The 27,678-nt window shown below is 38.5% G+C and overlaps 1 protein-coding gene across 3 annotated transcripts in view; it reads right to left on the bottom strand.

The window, feature by feature from the left end:
• LOC121378419 (sodium/calcium exchanger 1-like) overlaps positions 1-27,678 on the bottom strand; it is a 72,241-nt gene that overhangs the window by 26,637 nt on the left and 17,926 nt on the right. For 2 of the 3 annotated variants that reach the window (XM_041506590.1, XM_041506589.1), the window contains exons 2-3: positions 8,558-9,351; positions 7,571-7,588 (exon numbers count right to left, since the gene is read on the bottom strand). In XM_041506590.1, the coding sequence (XP_041362524.1) occupies positions 7,571-7,588; positions 8,558-9,302 (763 nt within the window). In that variant the 5' untranslated portion in view covers positions 9,303-9,351. The remainder of the gene's footprint in view (positions 1-7,570; positions 7,589-8,557; positions 9,352-27,678) is intronic. The other variant, XM_041506591.1, reaches the window with a different exon arrangement.

Here is a 27,678-nt window from a genome sequence, read left to right as displayed (position 1 = left end):
CAGTTGCGGTAATAGACATAAACATAATAATAATAAAGTCATTATCAGTTGAAAATCCATGTGCGCAACTTGCTTACTAGTCCGTTTCGTGAAGATCAATTGCCCCACACCCCCATCCCTCCCCTTCCACGACATATAATAAAAAACACGACTCTTTTTGTTTAGCTGAAAATACCCATTAAAACGGACCCCATATTCTCCTTTAACTGTCCCCTAATTAATTTAGGCTAAGTACCCACTCCTGAAACAATTCCACTATGGAAATGTATTTTCAATCACTGATAAATCGTTTATTATCATCATCTATATGGGCTTCAACATGCACTGGCGGCCGACTCTAGCTGGGCCACGCCTCTAACATGCAATGCGTTATTACTACATTTGCTTGAATCGTCCCATGCCTGTCGGAATACTTTATTGAGACAGATTAAATACACGCATGATGATGACGACGACGATGTAAGTGAACGAGATTTGATGACATGATTGATGGATGGCCATAAAAGCAAGCATTTCACCGCACCCGCCCAACAAGTAAAATCATAAGCAGCACTAGGAACGCGTGCAGAGAAAGGAAACGTCTACGGAGATTGGAATACAAAAATGCTTCATAATCTATACACATGACTAGATGGTGAATTACAGCACGAGTCACGGTGTCACGATAATGAGCTCCGTGTGGATATTAAACACATTATTATTGTGCTTTCTGTGTTACCAACTCCAACATCTACCTGAATGCTCGTTTGAGCTTCTGTTGTTTAACGGCCTATCAGAGCAGTAGCTCGCGGCCTTCTACTTCTATTTTCAACAAAACCTTTCAATGTATGGCCTATCCTGTCCAAAAACCACTTCTATAGGCGACCAATAAATAATCACTTGAATATCATATGACATTCCATATACATTCCAGTAGAGTAAATGTAAGGCGCCATAATTCATTTGTGTACTGCCATGGTGGGTGCATACACAGCTTATTGTACTGCCATGGTGGGTGCATACACAGCTTATTGTACTGCCATGGTGGGTGCATACACAGCTTATTGTACTGCCATGGTGGGTGCATACACAGCTTATTGTACTGCCATGGTGGGTGCATACACAGCTTATTGTACTGCCATGGTGGGTGCATACACAGCTTATTTCTATATATCAGACATATTAGACAATGCTTAAACTAGATCAACGGGACCTGATTTGGTGAAAAGAAGTTAAAGAAGAAAGAAAAAATGCTTTATTTAACGACGAACTCAACAAGTTAATTTACGGTTATATGGCGTCGCATATATGGTTGAGGACCACTCAAATAATGAGAGAGGAAACCCGCTGCCGCCACGCCATGGGCTGTTCTTGACTATTAGCAGCAAATTATATTTTATATGCACCATCACACAGACAGAATAGCACATGCCAAAGTCTATGTTACACCAGTTGAGGAGCACTGGTTGGAACGGGAATAAACCTAGTGGGCCCAATGACTAGCGTTTTACCAGCGGGACACGTCCCGCTTTGGCTATCCTATTAGTTACCTTCATTCCTGTATTAAAAAGGGAGAATTTAACTTATGCAATTTGATAATACTGTGTAAAGAAACGTTTAAAACAATGTATATTGTTGAGAAAACAATGTTTTGCTAGTAACTTGGTATAAGTTTAAAATGTGATTTTGATAGGAATTTTAATGTTATTCATTATAGAGTGATTTGACAATTCATCTGTTCCCTTTTGACGCAAACGGACTGCAGGGTCATTTCGTTGAATTCGTATTAAGAACATTAATGGGCGAAACTCTTTACATTGGTTTGAACTTTGGTCCTAACAACATGATCATGATGGTATACAAGATGCATCTACAGTGTGCGATCATACACTATCACTCAACTAACATCATGCACGAGATGTTAATACTACAGGTCCTTTTAATACAGAGGTTCGTCTGCTAATAAACTAGTTACTGTAATATAATGTGTACATAGTGTTCATGTCTGACAGTCTGGCTGTCCCCTCTCCTCTCGGTCCAAGTCACCCTCCCTACCACCTCCTGTCTTCTGTCTGTATCAATCTCTCTCTCTCTCTCTCTCTCTCTCTCTCTCTCTCTCTCTCTCTCTCTCTCTCTCTCTCTCTCTCTTTCTCTCTCTCTCTCTCTCTCTCAACCTGTCTCATTCCCTCTTTCTCTTCCTCTCCCTCAGTATCTCTCCCTCCCACTCACACAGTACACACACACACACACACACACACACACACACACACACACACACACACACACACACACACACACTATCTATCTATCCATGTGTGTTCGAGCGTCTGTTTTCTATTCGGTAATTGTCAGTGAATACTGAAACGCTACACATAATAATAATATACTATTATAGTTCTAGTGTATCAGAAAAGTCGTCTTTTTTTTATTGTCCCCAGCTCATTTTGACGATGCCAGGGTTGGGGTGCCCTGATTCATCGCCTCACAGAATATGAATTAGATTATACAAGCTAAATACTAGGAGTACATACACATTGTGGTAGTGTGCTGATTATAGTAATAGTAATACTTATACAAATAATGTAGATGGTGATATATTTAATATTAATGCATATGTACATGTAGATAGTAGTATTATAAATGGCTAGTTAATAGAAATATATTTAAATAGGCTGGTTGATGTAATGGGGATATAAAATAAATATATATGTTTAGAAAGAAAGAATGTTAAAAAGAAAAGTTATAGTAGGTAATTATAGTGATAAGTAATAATGTCAAAATTCACGTCAAGCGCTCGCTTGATAATTGTTTCTATTATCTTCCATCAAATTACTTTCTTGACTGAAGAGTCGTGTCCATGGTGCCCAGATTGTATTATACTCTTCATATTTACAGTTTTTAAAAAGAATATATTTTTCTATTTCGTATTTATTTTGTAAAAAGTTTTGATCAGCTATTATAGTTATTTCATTTTTTTTCCATTTATTAAAAGCCAGTTTATAAATATATCTTTTATATCGCCTATTTGTCCAAATAAACTAATTGTTTTATTTAATTTTATGCCATAGATCATTGACTTTATTACAATAGTAAAATAAATGTGTTAATGTTTCTGGTGAACTGCCACAGAACGTACATTCATTAGTATCTATGTATTTAATTTTATGTAAAAAGGTATTAGTTGTTAGTATCTGGTGTATAATTCTGTATTGAAACCATATCAAAGTTGTATCTTTGAGACTTATAAAAGGCACTCTATAATAGTTTCCCCATTCTTTTGAGTCAAAAGCAAACCTTGGTTTCTACATCTTATTTGTGATGTTGGTGTAATAATTTCGTTTATTTAATAATTTATACATGTCTTTAATACCTTAAATTTTACCGGAAATACAGGATTAGTTAGCAATGTAAAGTGGCCATTTCTAACGCTGTCTGCTTTATTTATAAATGCCTTAATGCTGTTTATAAGCGATGAATATTCTAAAAAGTGTGAATTTACGTTATATATATTTTTTAATTTTTGAAATGTATCAGAAAAGTCTTTGTTTGTGACAGAAAGATGATTTGCTGTAAACATACTGCAAATCGATTGGTCATCTATGTTTTCGCTAATCTAATAAAAAAACCCAAAAAAAAACCCCGGATTACATGTAATTGATAATTTATTTTTGCACTTCTAGGTTTACGTATGTTCGCTTGTCCGGATTGATTTGTTCTGTAACCCAAATTAGCCAGTAATTGCACGATATTGTTAGAATGTAATTCACCCTTCTAACGAGTTCATGTATCAGTAAAGCATGAAATGAACCATATTATAGCAATCCGCTGTATTCACACAATATATTAGCATTATGTAAATGAATGATGAAGTATTTACCTGATTTTCTAGTTTCTGTAAATGAGCAGAGTTCGACAAATCCGCTAGCCCGACGCCCGTGGCTAGTGGTTTTTAAGTTCGGGCTAGTGAGAAACGCAAAACCACTAGCCCCTGCGGGCTAGTGGTTTCCCCCCTCCTCTCGTCATCGCTCGATCGTGGGGTTTTTTTCTTTCTTTCTTTTTCTCTCGGCTGAAATTTCGTTTAATAAATTTGATTGTGACGTTTGTCATCGAATAATATCAACAACGCAATCAGTATATAATAATAATCCACTTGACCTAGGTCTGCAAACTGCAGTAACATGCTATCTCTACATCGTCACAGTTACAGCATGCATTGTTTACCTTTCCCTTTCAAGTTTCTGGCACAGGAAATAAAGTCTAATGACATGCGTGTTAGACACGTCACGTGGTCGTTAATCTCGCACATGTTTTAGGCTAAGAACTTGGAAATCACCAATCGCGACGACAGGTTAATCTCAATCAAGTAAACTCCAGCCATGCTTTGAATTTCAGTGTTTGTTTTATTCTAATTTAACACTTCGCTAACATGTGGTTATCGGCAATCAGGAAAACAATTTACTTTAATGGCAACCGCAAATGCAATGACTCGGCTTGGCCTATTACGTGTATCGGTTTGGATAATACGTCACAGCTGCCGATACAAGATAATACCTTTTTTGTTCATCAATTAACAACGGATTAGATGTCGCCGTTATATTCTTTTGATATCGGTCTGACACGGAATAATGCCCTGTATTTGGCATCACCATTCCTGGCGACATAAATAGTAGGCCCTAAATATATAACCAACTACCAAATACACAGAACCATCTATTACCGTGTGTCACACTGTTGTACCATCATTTAAATTTAATTATTTTGATAGTGTTTTTAGATACCAACCAAGAGTTTGCTCAATTATTTTTCCCCGGGGGGAGGGTAAAAACAAAAACGGGACAATGACGATGGATCACACTTGACAAAAGACAAAACGTACGACACGACAAAAAACTGAAAGTTACAACATGATTTAAGTGTTTGTTTTATTTTACTGTTATACTCGTAAATGTGTAATGTTACAAAAATTGTATAAAAATCCAGTTATAATTGATCAGGAATTTGGGCTAGTGCTTTATCTTGGTGGGCTAGTGGTTTTCACAAACCCACTAGCCCTGTGGCTAGTGACTTTTCAAAATATTTGTCATACTCTGAAATGAGAGAAAACTACCTCAGCCGAACATAGGACCTATATATGTATGTGTGTATGTGAAATGTTTATGTTGCCATAATATTATATAACGATACATTGGCTCAGAAAAAACACAATAAATGAAAAAAGGCGAGAAATTGTCTTTGAACGACACCTCAGCACATGCTAAACAACAGCTGTTTGGTGCCTACCATATTGTTATGTTGACACTTTGTTGAGAGTACAAGGACTGAAACCTGCCGCGGCTCCTCTTACCGAATAGTAGCAAGGGGCCACCACACGGGTTACTCTTACCAGACAGTAAAAAACGTGATTACCACATGGGTTAGTCCTACCTAACGGCAACAAGGAATCTTTTATATACGCTTTCCAGAAGACAGGAAAGCACATACCACAGACATTGGTATACCAGTCATGGGCCACTGGTTGGAATGGGTAAAACTCATTGAGCGCACCTAGTAGGATCGATCCTACGACATATGGTACGTAGAAGACCCTCTGTACCACTGATCTCTACCCCGCCGCCAGTGAGAAAAGTTACATATTTCAAAGTATCATATTTAAACTATATAAAATTAGATCATATTTAAACAAACTAAAAATAGAAATTTGTGATCAGAGATACCCGAAATTTTAAAATAAAAATTAAAGTTACAACAATTATAATAAATAAAAGCAGAAACTAAATAGAAATTCAAAATAGAAAAACATTGGTGAAAGGTAAGATGTGTTTGAAAGATATAACAGTTGACATCTACTGTAAATACTGTATTTCTTCTATAATTACGGTAAGATTTGTTTGGAAGATAAAACAGCTGACGTCTACTGTAAATACTCTATCTCTTCTATAATTACGGTAAGATTTGTTCGGAAGATAAAACAGCAGTATTTCTTCTGTAATTATGGTAAGATTTTGTTTGGGAGATAAAACAGCTGTATTTCTTTATAATTACGGTAAGATTTGTTTGGGAGATAAAACAGCTGTATTTCTTCTATAATTACGGTAAGATTTGTTTGGAAGATAAACCAGCTGTATTTCGTCTATGATTATGGTAAGATTTGTTTGGGAGATAAAAACAGCTGTATTTCTTCTATAATTACGGTAAGATTTGTTTGGAAGATAAACCAGCTGTATTTCGTCTATGATTACGGTAAGATTTGTTTGGGAGATAAAAGCAGCTGTATTTCGTCTATGATTACGGTAAGATTTGTTTGGGAGATAAAAACAGCTGTATTTCTTCTATAATTACGGTAAGATTTGTTTGGGAGATAAAACAGCTGACATCTACTGTAAATACTCTATCTCTTCTATAATTACGGTATGATTTGTATCGAAGATAAAACAGCTGTATTCCTTCTATAATTACGGTAAGCTTTATTTGGAAGATAAAACAGCTGTATTTCTTCTATAATTACGGTAAGATTTGTTTGGGAGATAAAACAGCTGTATTTCTTCTATAATTACGGTAAGATTTGTTTGGAAGATAAAACAGCTGTATTTTGTCTATGATTACGGTAAGATTTGTTTGGGAGATAAAAACAGCTGTATTTCGTCTATGATTACGGTAAGATTTGTTTGGGAGATAAAAACAGCTGTATTTCTTCTATAATTACGGTAAGATTTGTTTGGGAGATAAAACAGCTGTATTTCTTCTATAATTACGGTAAGATTTGTTTGGGAGATAAAAACAGCTGTATTTCTTCTATAATTACGCTAAGATTTGTTTGGAAGATAAAACTGCAATATTTCTTCTATAATTACGGTATTTTGTTTGGAAGATAAAACAGTTGACATCTACTGTAAATACTCTATCTCTTCTATAATTACGGTAAGATTTGTTTCGAAGATAAAACAGCTGTATTCCTTCTATAATTACGGTAAGATTTGTTTCGAAGATAAAACAGCTGTATTTCTTCTATAATTACGGTAAGATTTGTTTGGGAGATAAAACAGCTGTATTTCTTCTATAATTACGCCGACAGTTCTTCCACAGTTACATCCACATTTCAATTTGTTATTATGTTGCTAAACTGACCATGGTCAACAACAACTGTTTATCTCGAACCACTAATATCTCGAGTTTGGTGGTTCTGTCCCTTCGGCATCGAGATAGCGAAGTTATATTTTACTAAACTGACCATGGTCGTACTTTAAAACATTTAAAATCTGATTTAGTACTTGTAATTATACAAGGAATACGGTAAATATTAAAATATAACATTGGTTCTTGAAAAAGACCACATATGTATCTATCAAGAAAGGCAACTTCGATTTGAAAAAGACACTGTTTAAATGTATCATTTTCACACTTGTACATTAGATATGTGACATGGAATTGAAATTGACATGGAATTGACATGGAATTGAGGGGATTCGATGAATGATAAAGTATTCTAAGATTTGATAAATAATCAAACATTCTGGGAATTGATGAATGATAAAATATTTTGAAGCTAGAACTATAAAGTGCTGCTGTGGCTAAAAAGGAATAAAATTGTTACCTGCCGGCCCCTGTTGATCTGTAACACAGAGTTAGTCACCAGAAAATAGTATTTTTAAATCTTAAAAAAGCAACATTCAAACGTCTTCAATAAAAAATGTTTTCCTAGGACGAAATTAAAAGACAACAGTGTGATCATTTTAATGACATGGCAAAAAACTGAAACAAAAACTACCAGCTAATGTGTTTATGCGTTTGCATATTATTTGTTATATGTGGTGAAATATTAATAATTATACACTTTAAAAGTATAATTATGATTATCTTGCCATTTCAACGAAATTCAATGTGTCCTTCCATGCAAACTGTTTATTCGGTGGCGATTTTGGCTTAAAGCATATGGGAATTTAAATGTTACACGTGGTCATTTAAATAGTTTACACATAGTAATTTACATGTTTTACATACTGTAATTCAATTATTTGATCCATGGTAAAGGAGAAGAAACTCACAACCATTACAAAGGGTGCTCATTTCGGGATTTAGTAACGAATTCTTTCAAATGCACTTTCCGACAGACACGAAAGCACACACCGCAGCCATTGATAAATGAGTCGTGTTACACGGACTAGAAAGGAAATAATGAATCCCCTAAGAGGGACCGATCCTACGACATATCACACCTAGGAGGGAAACTCTACCGCCGAGTTACCACGTGGATCTACAACCCACCTTCTTATATTTGATGTCGTAAAGATAACTCATAATGATAGGTCTGAAAATGAAGTTAATTATTTTATTTCAGAGGTGGTGATGGGCGATGGTTTTTTGGAAAAGCCGTCCCCACCACTCATCCATATGATGAGTTCTAAACCCTCCCTTATAGGTTTGTATGATAAAGTGCAGAATCCTTGTTGTTGTTGTGTTGTTGTTTTTGTAAAAGAAGGGGGGGGGGGGGGACTACACCCCTCCAACAAATTCCTATTAACAAAGAAACCAAAACAAAATTAGATTTAAAAAACCCAAAACAAATGGAAATACTTCTTACTAAGTGAAATGCCGACGAATCCAGGCTGCGCCTGTTTCTTCTTCTTCAAGCAGAAGTCCCTGTCGGCGAAGTAGGCGACAACGATGAGCAAGGGGAACATGAGGAAGGTGACAATGGCTTCCCACAGCTCAACGATTCCCGGAGATATGACGAGCAGCACGAGCGCCAGCCAGACGTAGGCGAACACGCAGGTGAAGGCGGTGACGACGAACACCTTGAAGCTCTTCACCCGCCTGATCTCCCCGGTGGGGATCGCCACGATACAGATGGCCGAGATCACCAGCAGGTTGAAGGCCGCCGAGCCGACGATCGTTCCGGGACCAATCTCGCCCGCCACGAAGTTGTTGCCCACGATCTCGATGACGGAGAGGAGAATCTCCGGGGCGCTCGTGCCCAGCGCCAGGAGACTCAGGTTGGCCACGGTGTCGTTCCATACCTTCACCTCCAGTTCCTTCATGCCTCCAGGAGCCGTGGGGTCGGGCACGCGCACGATCGTCGTCTTGCTGGTGATGCGCTCGATGGCGCACATGAAGATATCGGCGATGATGGCGACGGCCAGGAAGCACCACAGCAGGCCGAACAGGTAGAGGAAGGCGCGAACCCCGATCGACCACGTGTACTCGTTGATGGCCGGTAGCAGCAGACCCTTCTGCGAACACGTGTAGTTGTAGACGTCGCTCAGCCGGATCATGACTGGCGGCGTTGTATTCATCATCGGCGTGGTCGTCGATGAAACGTTTGACATGGTGATGGCGCGAAGGTGTAATGGGTCGTCCTAAGTTGACAATTTATATCTGACAAAAGAAAAACAAAGAGAAAAAAAAAGGAAATAAAAATGAGAATATAAATTTGTTACTATCTTAATATTCCAGATCTGCTTTGCAAAGGCATGACCATATATATATATATATATATATATATATAATTGTTTTGAAAGTACGCTATGGTTTTTTATAATTATATAAATAATATTTTCATATACTTGCCTTTTTTGACACCCATTTGTATTTTGTGCTGGGGTATCAATAAACATTCATTCATTCATTCATTCATTCATTGTTTTGAAAGCTTTCATAAAAAAAAGCCTAAGGTATTTTAATACAGTATGTGACACATTAACTTTTAAAATACAATGTCAATTGACTTTTCTGTGGTGTTTTTATATATATATATATATATATATATATATATATATATTGGTGTTGCAGTACTTTAGAACGTGATAGTTGTCATCAGTGAACAACAATCAGGAGACATAGCTTTGAGGCCAAGTCATTTGTGAAACACTTTACTGAGGTGGGGGGGGGGGGGGGGGGGGGTGCAAGGCGTTCATGAAACACCTTACGCGGGTGGGATGGGGATAAGGCAAGGCGTTCATGACACATCCTAAGTGGGGAGGGGGGGGGGGGCGCAAGGCGTTCATGATACACCCTACCGGATTGAGCGAGATCTTGGTCCCGTCCAGCGTTTGAGGACCCTGTCATTAACAGCTGGCTGCGAATTACGAACAAACTAATAAATACGTGTCTAAATGAGAGGATCCTTGGCACTAGAATTAGTCCCGGATACCCCTTGGAATAATCCTCTAGAGTGATAATATCAGATAAGACACTCGTTTCCGCGTGCCTTTTCGGGGGTACTTGTTCTGTTAACATGAATTTCCAGAGCAGCTGATTCAGACAGTATGAGATGGAGTGTTGTTGTTGGCGTGCTGGTTTTGTTATAATGTGGAGTGCTCGCTTTGGCGTGCTAATTCTGCAATATGAATAGAATGCTCAGTTTTAAAACATTGGTTTTGCTTGCTGGTTTTGTTAATATGAATTCTGTTAATAAGAGTTAGACAGCTGTTATTAATGTGCTGATTCTAATGTGCTAATTCTCTTAATATGAGTTAGCTGATTCTAATGTGCTGATTCTGTTAATATGCGTTAGACAGCTGTTTCTAATGTGCTGTTTCTGTTAATATGAGTTAGCTGTTTCTAATGTGCTGATTCTGTTAATATGAGTTAGACAGCTGTTTCTAATGTGCTGATTCTAATGTCCTGATTATGTTAATATGAGTTAGACAGCTGTTATTAATGTGCTGATTCTAATGTGCTGATTCTGTTAATATGAGTTAGCTGTTTCTAATGTGCTGATTCTGTTAATATGAGTTAGACAGCTGTTTCTAATGTGCTGATTATAATGTCCTGATTATGTTAATATGAGATACGTGATTTTAGTGTGCTGATTATGTTAATATGAGATGCGTGATTTTAGTGCGCTGGTTATGTTAATATGAGATACGTGATTTTAGTGTGCTGATTATGTTAATATGAGATACGTGATTTTAGAGTGCTGATTCTTTTAACATGAGATACGAGTTTGGTTTTTATATGCTGGTTTTGTTAACAGGACGCGAAGTGCTGATTTTGGCGTGTTGGTTTTATTAATATGACAAAGAGTGCCTGGTTTAACGTGTCCCTTCCGTTAATGTGAGGCCGATTGTGGTGTTAGCATGTTGATTTTGACGTGTTGGTTTTATTAATATGTGCCCGGTTTAGCGTGTCCCTTCCGTTAATATGAGCCCGACTGTGGTTTTAGCTTGTTGATTTTGGCGTGCAGGTTCTGTGAATATGGTACGAAGTTCTGGTTATGGCGTGCTGTTGTTTTAATATGAGACACTGCATGATTTAGGCCTGCTGGTACTGTCACAATGAGTCAGAGTTGATTTGCATATATGTTCATTTTGGTTGTATTAATACGAGATTTAATGTGCTTTTGACGTGCTGGTATGTGCAATATGTACATTGATATTAATCTGTTGGTTCTGTTAAAGTGCGTAATTTTTTGGGGTGTTGGTTCTGTTAATATAGAGTAAACGTGGTTTTAGCGTATTAACTCTATAAATATGAGACAGAGTGGGCGTGGTTTTGGCCTGTTGGTTCTGTTAATATGAAGTAAACGTAGTTTTAGCGCATTAAATCTGTAAATATGACACTGGGCGTGGTTTGGCTGTGTCTGTTAATATGAACGGAGTTCTGATTCTAGCCATTATCCACGACTAAACAGACCTTCTCAAGTTTTCACGCCAACTGTTCATACACTGCCATTTCACGCCCCATGTGGCCATTTAACACAATATCCCTTTACATGATTTGGGTGCAGTAACTTATGTGCTTATTGAATGTGCATATCGCTTCAAAGACCAGTCCTCTTTGTGTTGTAATGTCAAATGGCTTGGCTATAAAAGTAATACCAAAGTTTAATGCAGGTCTCTGACAGTTGTATACATCTGCAAACAATTATCATTTTATAACTGTTCTGATATGCACCAAAAAGCTTTAAATGCTATTACCAATAAATAACGGTTTACAGGAGTCCAAACATGTATTACGCCATCTTCATAAATCAAGACTAATATTCGATCCTCGTATTCAGCCTTGATACATGTAGTCAAGATTACTGATATCCACTACTAGCGCCCTCTATTGGAAGAAAATTTGTAACACCGATTATGTCCCTTACACGATGACATCGCTGACCAATCACAGCATCGGTAACATGTGACAATCTTGAAAGCAATATCAAAAATTAACCGCCGAAACCTTTTTTTTAACATATCGTGACAAACACGACACGTTTCCACGGACGTTGACGCTGCCATCTTTGTTTACAATAACAAGGGAATCTATAAGGAGCGTTGCGATTCGTTGCAATCAGATCTCATCGCATCCAATGAAATTTAAGCATTTTGTGGCACGATTTCTTGACGACATGTATCAAGGCTGAATACGAGGAACGAATATTAGCCTTGATTTATGAAGATGGCATTACGCAAACTGATCGTTTTGCTTTACAGAATTCAACTACATTGTACTATATATGGTAACATATGTTCAAATACTTGAATAGCCCTGCAGCAAGATTAACCTACATTATGTGTATCGCGTACATACATGTATAAAGCTCCCTCCCTCCCTCTCTCTCTCTCTCTCTCTCTCTCTCTCTCTCTCTCTCTCTCTCTCTCTCTCTCTCTCTCTCTCTCTCTCTCTCTCTGTGTATGTGTTATTGTGTATGCGCGTGTATGTGCGTGTATGTGCGTGTGTGTATTTGTTTTAATATCACCACCCCGTAACACGTACAGTCTGGTCGTCCAAGTTGCGCCTCGGTAATGTTTGTACAGGTTAACTATGGGCGTGGTCGTTCACAACGTGTCTATTTCGACACTTACTCGGCGTGATCGGGTCACGAGACCTGACTTCCAGATCACTTCAAATCGATATGTTCAATGTGACCCCGAGCGAGGTGGTGTTTCTTCACGTTTCAAGTGACACACTGAAGACCCCACCCACCAACGACTGGAAACATGTCCAGGCACCTAAACGACTACATATAATGGGTTGTCTGAAGTTTTGATAATGGCCAAATTTATTTATTCATTTTGTTTTTGAAAATTGTAAAGTTATTCGTTGAACAACAAACCCGTGACAAATTCCACCTACTAGTAGAATGGTGACTAGTTAAAGACATAACGTCACATTCACAATATTTTCCACACATAATTTTTTGTTTGAACAGGAAAGACCCGAGATATGTTCACAGGGGAGAGCGATCGCGGTCGCTCGCTAGACTGGTTTTTGCGCCTCAAATAGTTCGCAAGCGCTCGCCCTCCTGAACACGCCTGTTTTTGCTGTTGTAATAAATATGCGACTTAGATTTTGATATTTATTTTACCGAGGATTCTTGTTAAAGACTGTTTTACGTCAAGTCTCATCAGGCCTATAGGAACGGGGTAGGTGGGGGATCGAGGACAAAAATGTATTTATTTTTTATCCTACTCTATGTAAATAAAGATACAAATCTGACTTGTGCCCCCAGTAGAGACTGTGTCCCCCTCCAATAAAGATTTTGTTCCCCTACTCCAGATATCGTTTCCACGGCCTGGGTATCATATTACATTTTAGATATTGTCGAGTTAATATTACACGTGGGTTAGCAAATATGGCACTTGCCACTGCGATAAGGCACCTTTATTAAAATTGTCTTTCCTATTTGATATTAATAGTGATTGCACAAAAAATGAATACTCCATACCACCCCCAGTATAATGTTGAACCAGGAACTGTGGGGTGACAAACATTATACAGGCACTAAATTTATTATGTGCTGTATAAAATAGCGTGCATCCAGGATTTTTGAGCAAGTATAACTAGAGTCATAAGCCAATCTAATTAAAATTAGCTCCACTATTACATGTGGATCTAACAGCAGCCCGTTGGAGCTCATGTCCAGTTGACCTTTCATTCGACCAATCAAAACCTTACTTGCAAAATCATGCCAGTGATTTGAAAAAAATTTGAAAACATTCGGGATTATGCCGAGGGTATACGAAATGATTCGGGTGAATTACGAAGTATGCCGGAAACTAATTTCAATATAAAATTTTATATAAAAAATTGGTTTCAAGACGAAAAAACCCAAACCGTGATGGTATAGCCATAAAATCTGTTTATACTAGTATACAATCTAGAGTTTATTACCGCACTTTTACCCCTGTTTTTTCAATGTTGAAATAGACCAACAAGTTCGCCTATAGCATAAATAGTCTCGCCCGATATTTCTAGAATCTGTATGCTCCCGAATAACGCTATAAAAGGCGAAGTGTAATTGGTCGATATTTAAATTGTTATTTATTGATGAAATGTCACCTGGACATGGGAGTCCACGCAATGCTGTTAGATCTACTGGTGAGACCAGTAGAGCTAATTTTAATCAGATTGTCATAAGCCGGGCTATCAAGTTTCGATAAACTAATCTAACATTCCAGTAATTGGATTGGGTGTGTGAGGGGGTAGTTATTATTCGTATTTCAACTGGGATGTAACACATATTCGGGCAATATCAACATCGGTACGCTACAATAATAATATTATTTGCAGCAAATTGCAATCTCGTGTGTGTGTGTGTGTGTGTGTGTGTGTGTGTGTGTGTGTGTGTGAAGGGATGCTCTGTGTAAGTGTTTGTTTTGTGTGTGTTGGTGTGTGTGTGTGCGCACGCGCGCGTGTGAAGGGATGCTCTGTGTAATTGTTTGTTATGTGTGTGTGTGGTGTGTGTGTGTGTGTGTGTGTGTGTGTGTGTGTGTGTGTGTGAAGGGATGGTCTCCAAAGAACACCCCCCCCCCCCCGATCAGCCCCTACTATATATACATAGAAAACAAATAAACATCAAAGTAAAGTCTCCTAATCGATGTAGCCGGCAACATTTCGTGCAAACATTGTTTCCTTTATCACCAAGCAACCTTCGAGTCAGATAGCCGCAACAACCTCATTACAATGTAGATTGTAACACTTATATCTGGGCTTTCCGTCACATGAATCAACTAATACAATTTCCCATGTGCCATAAACCGCCGCTGTCATTATGCGGTCCGGCCGCTACTAATTGGCCTCAGACCACAATTAATTTCGCTATATGTTTCTATATAGCCTTAGTGGCTATAACATTTTTATTAATATCAGCAGGCCCGTGAAGTTTTGTATGTACCTTTGCCAGCATGGGGGACACATACCCTGAAAAGGACAACCCCTGTTGTCCAGCTCTTTCTCCCAGCATATTGGTTTAAACAGACACACCCTCTAAACCAGGCCGGAGTACACCCATTTTACACAAAAAGCACTACTTTTGCATGGGCCGGAATTACCACAAACAAGTCTTCAATGTCAACAAGTTACACATGTTTACAAACTACATGCTATCCCCTGTCACTTCAGTCAAACAGTTGCCACTTCATAGCTGTCTGCCATGAAATAATCACAGTCAAACAGCAGACTACTTGCGCGGTCAAACTTCCGGATTTTCGACAACCAAATGGGAAGATAACTGTAATCTGAGGCCAATTACCTCGGAATCTAATGAATGGATGGAGACTCAATGGCTATATTCATTGTGGGAAAGACAAGCGAGCAATTTCTGGTACACATGTTGATTTACAAATACTCCGTTTAGTTGTGTTACGGTAGATCAAAGGGGAGCTTTACATAGATGGTGGTATGTATTATGTGACTAGTCACCATAGTCTACCTGTTAAAACACCAGTCAGGTAGGTTAGTGTGGGTGAACGCCCAAGAACACCACGCATTGCAGACACTGCCAGTGCTCCACGATTGGTATATCAAACGCTGTTATATATGCTATCAAAGGAAAGGAAAAGAATATTTGTTTAATGGCACCTCGGCACATTTTAAAGCACAGCTATTTGGTGTCTAACATGGGTATTTCGACACTTGGTCTAGACAGTGAGATAAAGGAAAGGGGAATGTTTGTTAAATAACACCAGCACATTTTAAAGCACAGCTATTTGGTGTCTAACACATTGTTAGTTCAACACTTGTCGTCTAGATAGTAAGAGACGCCCCCCCCCCCCACCTCCTCCCACACACAGGTTACGCATGAGATCTTTTACATATGCATTTTCACATATAAGGGGCGAATTAGCTTTTATCACAGCAGCGGGTTTCCTTTCAAATATTACCCATTCTTCTCTGAAGTGGACAGGTAGCCCATGCAGACAGTACATTCGCTAACGATTTCACTGGTTCCACCTCCGTCACATTGGTTAAGCAGAAACACCAGTTTAACGAACGTTTCGTGGCGCCACGGGACGCTCACGTCAAACTGAACGCAGAGCACAGGTGTGATATTTTAGACTGCACAACTAATACTGTAGGTGGCGACCACTCAACACACCTTGCACAAAGTTTGACAGTGTGTAATCACGCCCACTGCAATCCAGCGCTATTACTAAACTTTATGCACCTGAACTCAAGGACGTACGTACTTTAATGAATGGCGAGGAAGCTGAATGCAGCTATAATTATCACGTTCAAATCCAGTTCTGGGTGTATACTACCAAATCAAATCCCATAGACGACAATAGTAACATATGTGGCTAAAACTCCTACCTGCAACGTATCAACCGACATAAACGCCACGGATATAAATACTACCACCCCTCACACTTAAAGTGAATCAGAAAAAAATGGGGGTCAAGCTGCTCGTTTCTGAGATAACGGGTAGCGTCTATGACTACCCTAGTTCCGCACAAAATTCGAGTACTTTTTTTTACAGGTACCCCATACATGTTTCAAGCACAAGGCTACTTGACACATTGGTACTAGATGAAATAAAATTGCATTTTTTTTTAACCCAGATAAAACTATTATTTTTTACAACCAACACACTCACATTTATAACCAATCACAGGACTTGTGGTGTTCACTTCTCTATCAAAAGTTCGGTGCACCTCCAACTTTGACCCAGCCGGAAGTTATTTGGTCTAGTACTACCTTCTCGCCGATCACAGGGGGCGCACAAGGCGGAAGGGATCTTTCACCCCCACCGAAACATATTAAAAGTGTACGTGTCCTTTCTATCACATTGGAGGACTCTATGTTTCTGTGTCTTTGGTTTTCACTGCTCCCCAAAACCCTCAGTTATTTTAAACTAGGTGTGGCCTTCTTACAAAAACCAAGCTTTGCAAAGAATTCTCAGAAAACCACGTCTGGTTTAATTTACTGGATATATTAATATTGACAGACCCCCCCCCCCCCCCCCCCCCCACACAGCAAAAAAACACCCCAAAAACCAAATCCCCAAAACAAAACAATAAAAAAACCCCCCAAAAAACCCACAAAAAAAAAAAAAAAAATTAAATTAAAGAAACTAAACAAAAATAACAACAAACAAACAAACCCAACCCAACAACAACCAAACAACAACAACAAAACAAATAAACAAACAAAAACTCCCAACCCCCTAAAACCCCCAACAAAAATAACAACCCCCTCCACCAAAAAGTCTCCCAACCACAACTCCAAACAAAACAAACTACCCAAGCAAACGTACACGACATATGTTGCCAAGTAATATCCATAGTAACAAGGTCAGTGTGTCTGAAACAATAGCACAGAGCCACCTCGACCTCTGACCTGAAAACATCGACACTGTTATATGTGGAAGACATATTTGTCACAAATTTCATATTAATGTAAGCACATACGTCTGTTCGAAGGAGCGAAGACGAAGAAAAGATGTTGGCAAACATTGGTTTTCTTCTATTAACGTGGATATTTATCTTACTTTTGTTATAGTACATTCTAGAATTCCAAGTATAGGTGTGGAAAGATGGGGTGGCGTGGTCAAAGCCGATGTGATCATAATATGTGTTAATCCTCCAGCTGAAAGATGAATTAATACCTGGCCACTCCACCCCCACCCCTGTTGTGAAATTTTTTAAAACAAATGTTATCAACAAACTATGCTGGTAGCGTTTAATCAGTATACATATTTTATTGTCAGCGTGCAGACCCAGTGAGGGTGAGGGGGAGGAGAGAAAGTAGCATGGGTCAAAAGGGTCTCGGATTTTTAGACATATTAAAAACAAAAATCTTATGTATGTATGTCGCTACCTAAATGGAAATGGCTTGTAAATAAGTTATGTTGAGAAAATCCCTAGGCAAACACAGCGCTCTGAAGAGGTAGACTCAAAGAGCGTGAAGTAGTCTGTGGTCAGACAACACGTACCCGGTCAAGGAGTGTACCCACGTGTATGCAAACACACTACGAACAGAAATAAAAGGAACTGTAATATGTTTTTATGACACCTCAGCAAATCTAATAATTATTAATTACATGCATGAGAGAGAGAGAGAGAGAGAGAGAGAGAGAGAGAGAGAGAGAGAGAGAGAGAGAGAGAGAGAGAAAGAGAGAGAAAAGTTGCACGATTTATTTTTACATGTCATTCATATGCAAGAAATTATTATAGACAAGTTGTGAGGCACTAGTTGGAACGGGAAAAACCCTGAGTTTATGAAACTCGATCGACCCATAACACCTCAGACGAGCGCTCTACCACTGAACTACATCCGCCCACCCAACAACGTCAAACTGTTTTACTGCGCGGGCCGACTCGATGAGTGTACGAGCAGACTGATGACCAGATAACGATCTCATGTTGTTTTTCTTCTCAGTAGAAGGAGATTTGACATACTTGATTGAGTTACAGGAATGAGTAACACCTGGGATCAAAGATAACCTGTGTGCCTCTTGGCGTTTTGTCCTCGTTCGTGTATTGAGTATATATATTTAAAAAAGAGAAAAATAAAAATAGGTTGAACAACTAAATCAACTGGCAGTGCATTATATGCATGTCTTGTCAGATGGGTGAGTGGTACCCGGTATCTATTTTGTTAGCTGTTCATCATCCATACATACACCAGATGTCGACAAATGTATATGAAAGTTAAGAGTTTGTTTACAACAGGTTGATTAATTGATACTATTGTATGTCAAGCATTAGTCTTCAAAGACTGAATCTATTAGCAACATGGGATCTTTTATATGCACTTTATTACACAGACAGGACAGCACATACCACGGCCATTTTATATAGCAGTCGTGAGACACTTGTTGGGTCGGGAAAAACATACGTGGGTCCGCCGAACGGGTTCGATACTACGACCCATGCACCGCAGGCGAGTGCTCTACCGACTGAGCTAAATCCTTGCATGCTTTGTGAACCGGAAGGCTTAAAGGCAATACACTACGCTAGACGATGAAGACAACAGATAAATAACACCACGGCGATTTTCCCTTATTTTTTAATGTATGAATGAGTAAGAATCGACAATGAGCAGCATATGAAACCATACTAAACTGGCAAAATTCAGTTGGTTTACAGTGTTTGATAAAAAGTTCAATACTAAGTAGCACAACACGTACCACAAAGAAAATGTTGTGATAAGAATATTTGTTTAACGACACACCAGCACAGCACAGAGAGAGAGAGAGAGAGAGAGAGAGAGAGAGAGAGAGAGAGAGAGAGAGAGAGAGAGAGAGAGAGAGAGAGAGAGAGAGAGAGAGAGAGAGAGAGAGAGAGAGAGAGAGAGAGAGAGAGAGACACTTCTGCTCATTCCAAAACGAAGATGGGTGAGAAAAAAAGCCGAGTCTATCGATGGAAATCGATACCACGACCCATCACATCTCGAGCTAGTTCTGAAGTAGCAAGTAGGACAGTTTTTGTACCTTTGTAAAGCTGTACAGTTTTCCCTGGGGATACGCAGCCATCATGTCGATATGTTATCAATCTCGACTCTGTCAAAAATACATCCTATATCCCTGACTGTGGCCGTGTTATTAATCTCAAGTTATATGTGAATACCACATGGCACCACGCTGTATTACCTGCACGTAAATGGTTATATACAGACATGTCGGCCCCGTTAAACACCGCCATGTGCAATCACTGCTGTATCCAGTGGCACTGCAATATGCACCACCAGATCTAATTTAGTACAACAATCACACGGTATTCAGAGTGTCTGTTTTCTTGCCTTATTACCAAGTCAAAGCATGAACAACGAAGTTCGCAAATGTTTTAACTTTACCCGACCCTCACCTTAAAAACAAGAGTATCGTTGACGCAGATTTATGGAACGCAACACACCGCCATTCCAAGTTGTACTTACATGCAAGGTTTGGTGATCCTATAGGAATTGATCAAGAAGATATAGCCCGGAAAAGGATTTCCTTTATTTAATGAATAGTAAATCGTGAAAAGTAGGTTGCGGTGACCTAATTATGGTACGCGACTCACAACCATCCCAAGCTGTACTTGCATGCAAGGTTTGATGATCATATATGAATTGATGAGAAAGATATGACCCAGAAACAAAATGGTTTACGGACGGACGGACAGACAACGCCATATTATAATTCAACCCATCAAAGACAAGCGCTTAAAAAGACTTAAGTTTGTGAAATACTTGTAATTTCTGCGAGTTGTTATTTATGTCGATTATGTAGCAATGTCCAGACATTGGGTAGGTATCACGAATTAATTCCTTTGTTTCAAAATGCCTTACTTAAAGACCTTTTATCGGCAACTAAGTCCATAAAATGGAACGAATTAACGTTTGTTGTTAAATAAATAAATTTGCCCGATACTATGCAAAGCATGGATTATAATGACATATGAGGCAAAATACACAGTTACCCTTAACAATCTGCGTTTTAAAATTCTGATAGAATTTTAAAATGCTGAAATATATGGTCTCAGATTACAGTTATCTTCCCATTTGGTTGTCGAAAATCCGGAAGTTTGACCGCGCAAGTAGTCTGCTGTTTGACTGTGATTATTTCATGGCAGACAGCTATGAAGTGGCAACTGTTTGACTGAAGTGACAGGGGATAGCATGTAGTTTGTAAACATGTGTAACTTGTTGACATTGAAGACTTGTTTGTGGTAATTCCGGCCCATGCAAAAGTAGTGCTTTTTGTGTAAAATGGGTGTACTCCGGCCTGGTTTAGAGGGTGTGTCTGTTTAAACCAATATGCTGGGAGAAAGAGCTGGACAACAGGGGTTGTCCTTTTCAGGGTATGTGTCCCCCATGCTGGCAAAGGTACATACAAAACTTCACGGGCCTGCTGATATTAATAAAAATGTTATAGCCACTAAGGCTATATAGAAACATATAGCGAAATTAATTGTGGTCTGAGGCCTGATATAGTTCACACATTACACCGGTTAAATGCTTGATTCTGATGAAAGTATTATAACCAGAGAGGTGAAATTACACAGACTGATTGTGCATACCACAAGGAATATGAAAAAAACTAATTTATTTATTTTCTAAATATTTTATTAAATTAAAAAACATTTTTTTTTTTGAATTTATTAAAAATTAAAATTAAAATTTTCAACTTTTAAATTTCAGTATCCTCCAAAATAGCATAACATGACCTCTGATGTTACTACAGGTTGTTGCAATATGTTTTTAACAGTTTTGAGCTAATAATTTGGTAAAAAAGAGCAAAAGTTGGATTTTGTTAGTCAATATTGAGATTTTTAATTTTTTTTACATATTGAATTTTAATGAGTTTCTCAATTATTGCAATTGGACAGAAGATCTAAATATAATGAATATATCACTACTAAATGTAATTAAACACTTTAAATAAATAGTATACAGTTTTTAACAAGATTAAGTACTCTAATAATACATTTCACCTACATTTATGTAAATTACACACTTCAGTCATTTTTCAAAAATGGTCTTTTATCCTTAGAAAATCTAATAGGCTAATATTCTATGCTGTCTGAATGTATTTATTGTGTTCAGTAATCAGATGCTGGTATACTTGTCAAGTTTATTGCAGAAAATGTGCCAAAAAGGTTAACATTTGGCTTGTAATACATATGGCAGAATAATCCATAATGCATATTCAGTGGGTCATTACTACAAACATCCTTCCAATCAAGAAATACTACACTGAGGTATCCCAGACACTGGCACATGACTGCACTTGTTAACAGTTATCACTGGAAACTGAAAAATATGGTGCAAGTACCTCTTGGTAGGATTTATATCAGCATTTTGTGACAAAATCTTCATTTTCAAAGTTGTCGTCAACAAAAAAGATATTATGGTGTATACCTAAGTAATATCTGTAGGGCATATTCATATTAATATGCATTTATATGGACTGTTTTGCCTTTTACAAAGTGGCTACATGTCTAATACAGTAAATGAAGTAGATTAAGTAAATACAGCAGGTCAAAATTGAATATGAGGCCTATCATGTCTAATTTTCCCTGAAATTAGTGTGTAAACATTTGTTGCAAATGGCCCCAATTTTGTGACTTTCACCATCCCTCTGACACATTTCTAATAATGTATCATGAATTCAGTCACCATGTCTTTACTAAGCCTCCACTTATCATATCTAAAATGCAAAATTTTACAGTTTTAGATTTTTTTGTTTCTCAAAAATTTAAATTTAAGTTTAATATTTAATGAAAAATGAAGTAAAATCTAATGATTGATTTTTTTTCCTTTAAATATTTCAAAATCTTTCCAAGACAACACTGTGCAGATAGAACATATGTAGAAGAAAAAATAGCTGCTCATTGTATGAAGAAATTCCAAAATTTGATAAAGTTATTACATTTTTAAGTTGGTGTCCCTCAAGTTTCCATTGCTAAAATTGGCCATGGCAAGGCACTGTGGTAGGTGTTTTAACACAGCCTCTGTATACTCTCAGTTTAAAGGTGACATACCGATACTTACCGAGCATTGCTTTAATATGTATATCATTGGAATGCATTAGTGTGGGCCAGTTTTTAGGGGAAAAAATGGACTGATAGGCCTCAGATTACAGTTATCTTCCCATTTGGTTGTCGAAAATCCGGAAGTTTGACCGCGCAAGTAGTCTGCTGTTTGACTGTGATTATTTCATGGCAGACAGCTATGAAGTGGCAACTGTTTGAATGAAGTGACAGGGGATAGCATGTAGTTTGTAAACATGTGTAACTGGTTGACATTGAAGACTTGTTTGTGGTAATTCCGGCCCATGCAAAAGTAGTGCTTTTTGTGTAAAATGGGTGTACTCCGGCCTGGTTTAGAGGGTGTGTCTGTTTAAACCAATATGCTGGGAGAAAGAGCTGGACAACAGGGGTTGTCCTTTTCAGGGTATGTGTCCCCCATGCAGGCAAAGGTACATACAAAACTTCACGGGCCTGCTGATATTAATAAAAATGTTATAGCCACTAAGGCTATATAGAAACATATAGCGAAATTAATTGTGGTCTGAGGCCATATGTAAACTGTAATTATGTGAGCTCACCGTGGTTCCGCCAATTTCCCCGCTCTTCGTGGTTTGTTGTGTGGACCCTAGTACCGGGTGTGGGCACTTAAACGCTACTGTCGAACTAGGAAGTGTAATACAGCGTCATACAGCGTGCTCACGTAAACCCTGTTTTACAATGTTTATTCGAGTGTCAGGGTTTTAAAGCTCATAGATATATAATAAGCTAAACCTACATTTCCTATATTACCCAAGCTATGTGAAGGTGTCCGGGGGTATGTTTTTTGTCAAAATTAATATTAAAACAAAGATTTTAAAATTCAGTTTATTTATTATTATTAATTTTTTTTAATTCAGTGACAGTAAACGTAATGCAGATTACTTGTTGAAGATATAGAATTATCTAGACATGTCGCAACACCTTTTCTATTACTTCCCCGGTGTAATCAAATGAAAAATTTAAACATAGCCATATATGGCACGCGAAACTACAAAGAAACTGTTATGCCGTCGATGTAGGAAGTATAAAACAGCGTCGCGTTATCGCTACTGACGTCAAACCTGTTTTATCTCGCCATCATGTAAATTTTTTAAATCTCATTGGTTGTTTGTCGTTGGACAAATCCCTTATACCCCTGTGGGCGGAACCAAATTCTCTTATACCCCGTCTATAATTTCCAACAGTTTCCAGCCACCCCAATTAATGCTAAAGCAATAATTAGATTATAAAAAGTGTTGTTTTTTTAAAATTAAAATCTGTTTCAGACAATTTCGTATTAATTACAAACATTTGAAGTTAAAAACTCGTTTATCGATGGAACTATTTTTCGTCACTGGCAAGTGGTTTCGTTCGGCTCCGTTAATAAATTGTTAATTATTGTCTGGCGTTATTTTGATTATTTGGCTATATGGTTTAACATGTCGGCAAGATAAATTCGTTCTTTTACCCCGAGCCGAAGGCGAGGGGGTAAAAGAGCACACAGAGGGTACATAAAAAGCCATATACCCCGAGAGATGCTTCTACAACTTATATTGTGCTGTTTACTCGTACGAGTCAGCGGTTGTTTTTTTGTGTGTTTTTGTGTGTTTTTTAAAGTGTTTTTATTTTCCTAGAGGGCATTGATCTACTAGTAATAATCATCAGCTATTGGTCATTTTGACATATAGTCTTAGAGAGGAAACCCGCTACATTTTTCCTTTAGTAACAAGGGATCTTTTATATGCACTTTCCCACAGACAGGACAAAACATACCACGGCCTTTGAAATACCAGTCGCGGTGCCCTAATTGGACAGAAAACCCCCAATCAGAGATAGGGTCCACCGAGGTGATTCGATCCTATGACGCAAGCACCTCAGACGAACTCTCTACCGATTGGGCTAAGTGCACTGGATCCTCCATATTTCCACCCAACTGTTACACACAAGAAAACTGCGATATGTACTGCGCTGTCCTGTCCATAACAAACCAGAACGAGGGTCTTCTCTCGTGTTTCAAACAACTAACATAATGACTAATGATTCTATTATTTAGCGATGTGGATTTTCAGGTTCCAAATTGTCTCCACAATTTTGTTTCCACCTGTCAATGAGAGAATCATTATAACAAAATGCTGAATTCTTTTAACGGAATAATAGAGTTGTCCGAGTTTAAAACAAGAAATAGAAGCACAGATAATGCTAACTTGGTTTGAATATTAAATGTTCGGTTAGGATTAGCGCCCCACCCCACAATCCACCAGTGAACATTGGAAGAACCGCCCTTATTATCTGATCTAGTTTTAACGTTATGTTGTCATTTTGGCGTCTGGGGTGTTCCCGTACGAGGTAGAGAGAACGTCTTGTGGTGTCTGAAAGCTCGCTGAATATAACTACGAATAATGCTGTAAACAAAAGACGCAAGCTATTTATATAGGGATGGGGGGCCAGGTACCCAGCTGGTTTTGAATTATTTTCTGTAATTTAGTACTGGGGTAGAATCCCTACTCCATTCCGACATCTCTAGAGATACGAATTTAAATCTTATTAAACGTTACCGCCCTTGTAATGAACTCAGTGACAGATTGCTGATGTGACCACTGTTTTCCCATTCCAACCAGCAGTCAAAGCGCTTAGTATATGGGGAGTACACATTAAAGTGCCCTTGATGCTAATCAAATATAACTTTATACTGACGGTTTGAGTTTTTTTCAAAATTAATATGAAAACAAAGATGTTTAAATTCAGTGACAGTAAAATGAATGCAGATTAGGCCTACTTGTTTAAATTCAGACCGGCCTCGGTGGCGTCGTGGCAGGCCATCGGTCTACAGGCTGGTAGGTACTGTGTTCGGATCCCAGTCGAGGCATGGGATTTTTAATCCAGATACCGACTCCAAACCCTGAGTGAGTGCTCCGCAAGGCTCAATGGGTAGGTGTAAACCACTTGCACCGACCAGTGATCTATAACTGGTTCAACAAAGGCCATGGTTTGTGCTATCCTGCCTGTGGGAAGCGCAAATAAAAGGTCCCTTGCTACCAATCGGAAAGAGTAGCCCATGTAGTGGCGACAGCGGGTTTCCTCTCAAAATCTATGTGGTTCTTAATCATGTCTGACGCCATATAACCGTAAATAAAATGTGTTGAGTGCGTCGTTACATAAAACATTTCTTTCTTTTGTTTAAATTCAGTGATATTAAAATGAATGCAGATTAGGCCTACTTGTTAAAATTTGGATTATCAGATATGTTGCAATACCTTTTCTCTATTTATGTGCAGTATTACTTCCTTGATGCAATCAAATGAATCAGACTTCAAACATAGCCTTATATGGCACGCGAATCACAAAGAAACTATTATTAAGAGATGCATGTAGGCTATTGTCGCTAAGATGTATATATCACAGCATCGTCACTGGTGACGTCAAACCTGTTTTCCGCTGATCACTCGAGCGTGTCAGGGTGTTAACGTGTAGGATCAGGCCACACTCCCACATCCTCCCGGAAGTTGTTGAACTCAAGGAAACAGCGGTATGTACTGCGCTGAGAGAGAGAGAGAGAGAGAGAGAGAGAGAGAGAGAGAGAGAGAGAGAGAGAGAGGGGGGTAAGTTTGTGTGTGTGTGGGGGGGGGGGGGAGTGGTGTGGGGGTGTCTTCTCACGTGTTTTAAACAACCACCACATGTTAAAGATTATAATGACTAAACATTCTAATATCTTGAAATGGAAGGTCCAAATCGTCTCCATTAGGTTGTTTTTTTGTTTTGTTTTGCTTTGCTTTGTTTTGTTTGTTTGTTTGTTTTTTCACCTGCCAGTAACATATTCAATGTGTCTCCAATTAGTTATTTATCAACTGGTTTGTTTCATTATACGGATTGTCACAATGTGTGCATTTGAAAAGATTACAAACCCCCCAGCCCCCAGCACCCTGCACCATTTATCTATTTTTAAACCACGCCTTATGTGAGAAGTTCGTGTGGTGTACAAAATCCCTGCTGTGTACACTGTTTACTCAAGTGTAAAAAGCCCGGACCGCGGAGTTGTTGACATTCCGTCGGAATGTACCTGACAGATGAATCACAGTGCGCATTCTCACTGTCGGTTTGACGTCACAATGCGATGTGAACTACATGGTCGACATCGCGTCACAGCGTGACCCAGGTCAGGGAATGGAATGAATGGATGTTTAACGACACCCCAGCACAAATAATACATCGACTGTTGGGTGTGAAATAAACCGAGAGCCAAGTCAGCGAGTTAACTGTCAGTGTGTCCGAGATTGGGAAACCTGTCAGCTGGGTTCACTACTAAACATGTCAGTTCTTGAAAGTCATTTAATAAACCAGCTGGTCTATTGTTGGTCTAATAATTAAACATGCATGAACTAAACTGTAAACAATAACTACAAGAAATAGGCCAGCCTGTAAAACACCCACCCACCCACACACACACACATACAAACACATACAAAACCAAAACAACAAATCCCATCCCACTGCTCCAAAAAACACCCCAAAATACAAACAACCAAAACCAAATACAAAACAAAGAAACAGAGTTAAATTTCTATAAAGCTATTGTAATATTTTAAAATATGTATACCACGTACTCGCCTTGCCCGACCCCATCCCCAGTAAATAATTATAGTGCAGCCCACTACCCAGAACAAAACATATTTCTACCGGTGCACCACAACTGGTCAAAGACCGTGGTATGTGCTTTCCTGTCTGTGGAATAATGCATATAAAGATCCCTTGCTGCATTAGAAAAAATATAGCGGGTTTCCTCTGATGAGTACGTGTTAGAATTACCAAATGTTTGACATCCAATAGCCGATGATTAATTAATCAATGTGCTCCAGTTGTGTCGTTAAACAAAACAAACTTTTTAAAACACATAGTTTTACAAATGTAAACACCCAACCTTCTACCCCACCCCCGCAAAAGGCACATAAAACACCCCCAAAAGACACATAAAACACCTCAGACCCCCCCCCCCCCCCCCCCCGGATATAAAACACCCCTA

This window comes from Gigantopelta aegis, chromosome 8 (assembly GCF_016097555.1).
Source record: "Gigantopelta aegis isolate Gae_Host chromosome 8, Gae_host_genome, whole genome shotgun sequence".
NCBI lineage: Eukaryota > Metazoa > Mollusca > Gastropoda > Neomphalida > Peltospiridae > Gigantopelta > Gigantopelta aegis.
This window is presented reverse-complemented; position numbering and strand designations above follow the sequence as displayed.